Source organism: Echinops telfairi, unplaced genomic scaffold (genome assembly GCF_000313985.2).
Source record: "Echinops telfairi isolate 266 unplaced genomic scaffold, ASM31398v2 ScPeMD7_7469;HRSCAF=8507_0, whole genome shotgun sequence".
NCBI classification, from domain to species: Eukaryota; Metazoa; Chordata; class Mammalia; order Afrosoricida; family Tenrecidae; genus Echinops; species Echinops telfairi.
This window is the reverse complement of record NW_022111372.1, coordinates 94,730,210-94,733,547: the sequence shown is the minus strand read 5'-3', so window position 1 is coordinate 94,733,547 and position 3,338 is coordinate 94,730,210. Positions and strand designations below refer to the sequence as shown.

Here is a 3,338-nt window from a genome sequence, read left to right as displayed (position 1 = left end):
GAAAAATTATAGTTTAGAATATGTGCAAAAAGTCAACCCTTGAGAGATAAGAATGAAGGAGATATCTAAACAAAAACAGGAACTCAAGAGAGCAACCTTGTTGTAGATATTCCTGCTATGGGTTTATCAGTACCTTCCGAATTTACTGTCTCTCGAAGGTCTTTAGAAATGAATATATTTAAGTTATTTTCCCTTTAATTAAGAGAGCTAAGTGGATTTTTTTTTTCAGGAGCAGGCTATGATAAAAAATTTTTTGTGGATTGGTAGACTAAACCATATTATTATTTTAAGATTTTTACTATGACTTTTTGTAAGGTAAGTAATTAATATTTTGGGTTTAAAAGGTTCTAGACTATTAATATAATCTATATATGACAAGAACAAGCTCTTAAAGAACACATAATTTTGAGAACTGATGAATCTTTCCAATAGTTCTTTACTATAGTTTAATAGAAAATTTCAGAAAATGACACAAGGTAAAATATTCTTTTGAGTATCTTTAGTGTACAGTAGGATGACAATGATAGTGTAAAATGTGTATCTAAAAGAGATGTACACCTTATTTGTAGGATTATAGCTCTGTTACATTCTTTCTTTCTACAGTGTATCCTTTTGATTACTGAGAGCTAATATACTTGCTGTTTAATGAAAAAATATTTTAGACCATTCTGAGTTATTTCAAACTACTATTCAACAGAAAATAACTACTTAGGAATATGCTGTCTTGTTTATCCAGTAATGAACTGGAGCACCCCAAAAAAGGTGAGGCTTCTACAATATAACTCTATCTGTCAAACTTTTAAAATGGTTATTTATTCATTGATCCATTCAACAACTATTTGTTAAGCACCTATTGTCAGACATTATTCTAAGTACTAGTGATGCATCAGTGAAAAAAACAAAGCCCTCAAACTCAGGAGGAACTCAAAAAGAAACATTTAAATATATGATAAATACTAGGGGGGGGGTAGTCAGAATAAGTAGGTAGGAAATGCCTTTATACACATTTTCCCATAGTTCAAAATTTTCATAAAATCTTGACTTCTGTAGAAAGGTTATGAGGGAGGGGAAAAATGAGGACTTAATGTCGGGGGCTTAAGTGGAGAGGAAATGTTTTGAGAATGATGAGGGCAATGAATGTACAAATGCGCTTTACACAATTGATGTATGTATGGATTGGGATAACAGTTGTATGAGCCCCTAATAAAATATTAAAAAAAAAAAAGAAAGGTTACCACAAACTGACAGGTACCTTGTAGCTTTCCTTGATACAATTCAACAAACAGAACCACAAACAGAAGCACATGGGCTGCTTAGACTTTTAGTGAGAATCCTGAGTGTAATGCCACACATGTGAATATGGAAGAATTTATTCGTTTTGCTGAATGCATTGGGTAATATGCTGTCATTGTTTTACAAGAGGACTGTTAACTAGTATGACTTCTTTTATTTCGTTTCCCTCTGAGCACCCAACCATTCTAGAAGGCAGGGGCCATTTCTGGGTTATTTACTAATGTATTTCAATACCTGGTACATAGAAATCAACAATAGTTCTTTGAATGGAGAAACGAACCTCTATAATTGTGTGATTTTATGATTATATTACTCCCCCAAATGATTTCCAGACTCTCAATAGCAGAATATATGTATGGGTATCGCATATGTGCACAACAGCATCCTTAAATTTCAGCTCACATAGAGAATTGAACCGTCTAGCAATTCTTTTGAATGCTGAAACACTTGGTGGCGCTGCAGGATAAGGCTTTCAAAAAGAAAAAGCTCCACTTCAGATTTCCGGTGGAGACAGAGCCCGCAAGCAGAGCTGAGGACCTGTGAGTCTCAACAGAAAGCTACTCGTCATCATTTCCGGACAGGTTATCAATGGACTGATCTTTCATTGCCTCAGACCCCTCAATCTCCAACATAGAGCCGCGCCCTATTCATCGAAGGCGTTTGCAGAAGATGGAGGACCAAGGGAAGCGCTCTCCTCAGCAAAGGCAAGTCCTGCTTCTGTTTCTCTTTCTGGGAGTGACTCTGGCCGGCTGCGAACCCCGGCGTTATTCTGTGCTGGAGGAAACAGGAAGCGGCTCCTTTGTAGCCAACTTGGCCAATGACCTGGGGCTGGGAGTGGGGGAGCTGGAGAGGCGCGGAGCCCGGGTGGTCTCAGAGGATAGCGAGCCAGGCTTACAGCTCAATACGCAGACAGGGGAGTTGATATTAAATAAGAAATTGGACCGAGAGGAGCTGTGCGGCTCTGCTGAGCCCTGTGTAATGCCCTTCCAAGTGGTCCTGAAGAAACCATTAGAAGTATTTCGAGCTGAGCTCCTCGTGAGAGACATAAATGATCATTCTCCAGAGTTTCCTGAAAGAGAAATGACCCTGCGAATCCCAGAGAGTAGCCCGAATGGGACTGTATTTCCTCTGAAAAAAGCCCAGGACTTGGACGTGGGCAACAATGACGTTCAAAAGTACACTATCAGTCCCAACTCTCATTTCCACGTTTCCACCCTCAAGTTGGGGGATGGCAGGAAATACCCTCAGCTGGTGTTGGACAAAGAGCTGGATCACGAGGAGCAGCCCGAGTTCCGAATAACAATCACTGCTCAGGATGGCGGCTCTCCACCGAGGTTCGGCACCGCGCAGATCCGCATCTTGGTCATGGACATCAACGACAACGCCCCGGAGTTCTCCAAGACGCTCTATGACGTGCAAGTCCCAGAGAACAGCCCCATAGGCTTCCTGGTTGCCAAGGTCTCTGCTAGGGATTTGGACACTGGGATTAATGGAGACATATCATACTCGCTTTTCTATAATTCTCCAGAGATTAGCAAAACTTTTGAGCTGAGCCACCTCTCAGGAGAAATTCGACTAATTAAAAAATTAGATTTTGAAGCAATATCTTCATATGACCTGCATATCGAGGCGTCCGATGGCGGGGGGCTGTCTGGGAAATGCTCTGTTTCTATCAAGGTGCTGGATGTCAACGATAATGCCCCAGAACTTACTATTTCCTCACTTACCAGCCCTATTCCCGAAAACTCCCCCGACACAGAAGTGGCACTGTTCAGGGTTCGAGATCGAGACTCAGGGGACAACGGAAGAATTATTTGCTCCATCCAGAGTGACCTCCCCTTTCTTCTGAAGCCATCTACAGAGAATTTCTACACTCTGATAACAGATGGGGCACTGGACAGAGAGGCCAGAGCCGAGTACAACGTCACCATCACCGTCACTGACTTGGGGTCCCCCAGGCTGAAAACCGAGCACACCATCAGGGTGCTGGTCTCCGACGTCAATGACAACGCGCCCACCTTCACCCAAACCTCCTACACGCTGTT

At 41.8% G+C, this 3,338-nt stretch overlaps 2 protein-coding genes across 2 annotated transcripts in view; both read left to right on the top strand.

Moving 5' to 3' along the window:
- LOC123521045 (protocadherin beta-15-like) overlaps positions 1-1,760 on the top strand; it is a 4,918-nt gene extending 3,158 nt beyond the window's left edge. The window contains exon 2 of the mRNA XM_045284733.1: positions 1,691-1,760. Coding sequence (XP_045140668.1) covers positions 1,691-1,760 — 70 coding nt within the window. The remainder of the gene's footprint in view (positions 1-1,690) is intronic.
- LOC105978615 (protocadherin beta-15-like) overlaps positions 1,329-3,338 on the top strand; it is a 3,723-nt gene continuing 1,713 nt past the window's right edge. The window contains exon 1 of the mRNA XM_030888770.2: positions 1,329-3,335. Within this exon, the coding sequence (XP_030744630.1) occupies positions 1,963-3,335 (1,373 nt within the window). The 5' untranslated portion in view covers positions 1,329-1,962. The remainder of the gene's footprint in view (positions 3,336-3,338) is intronic.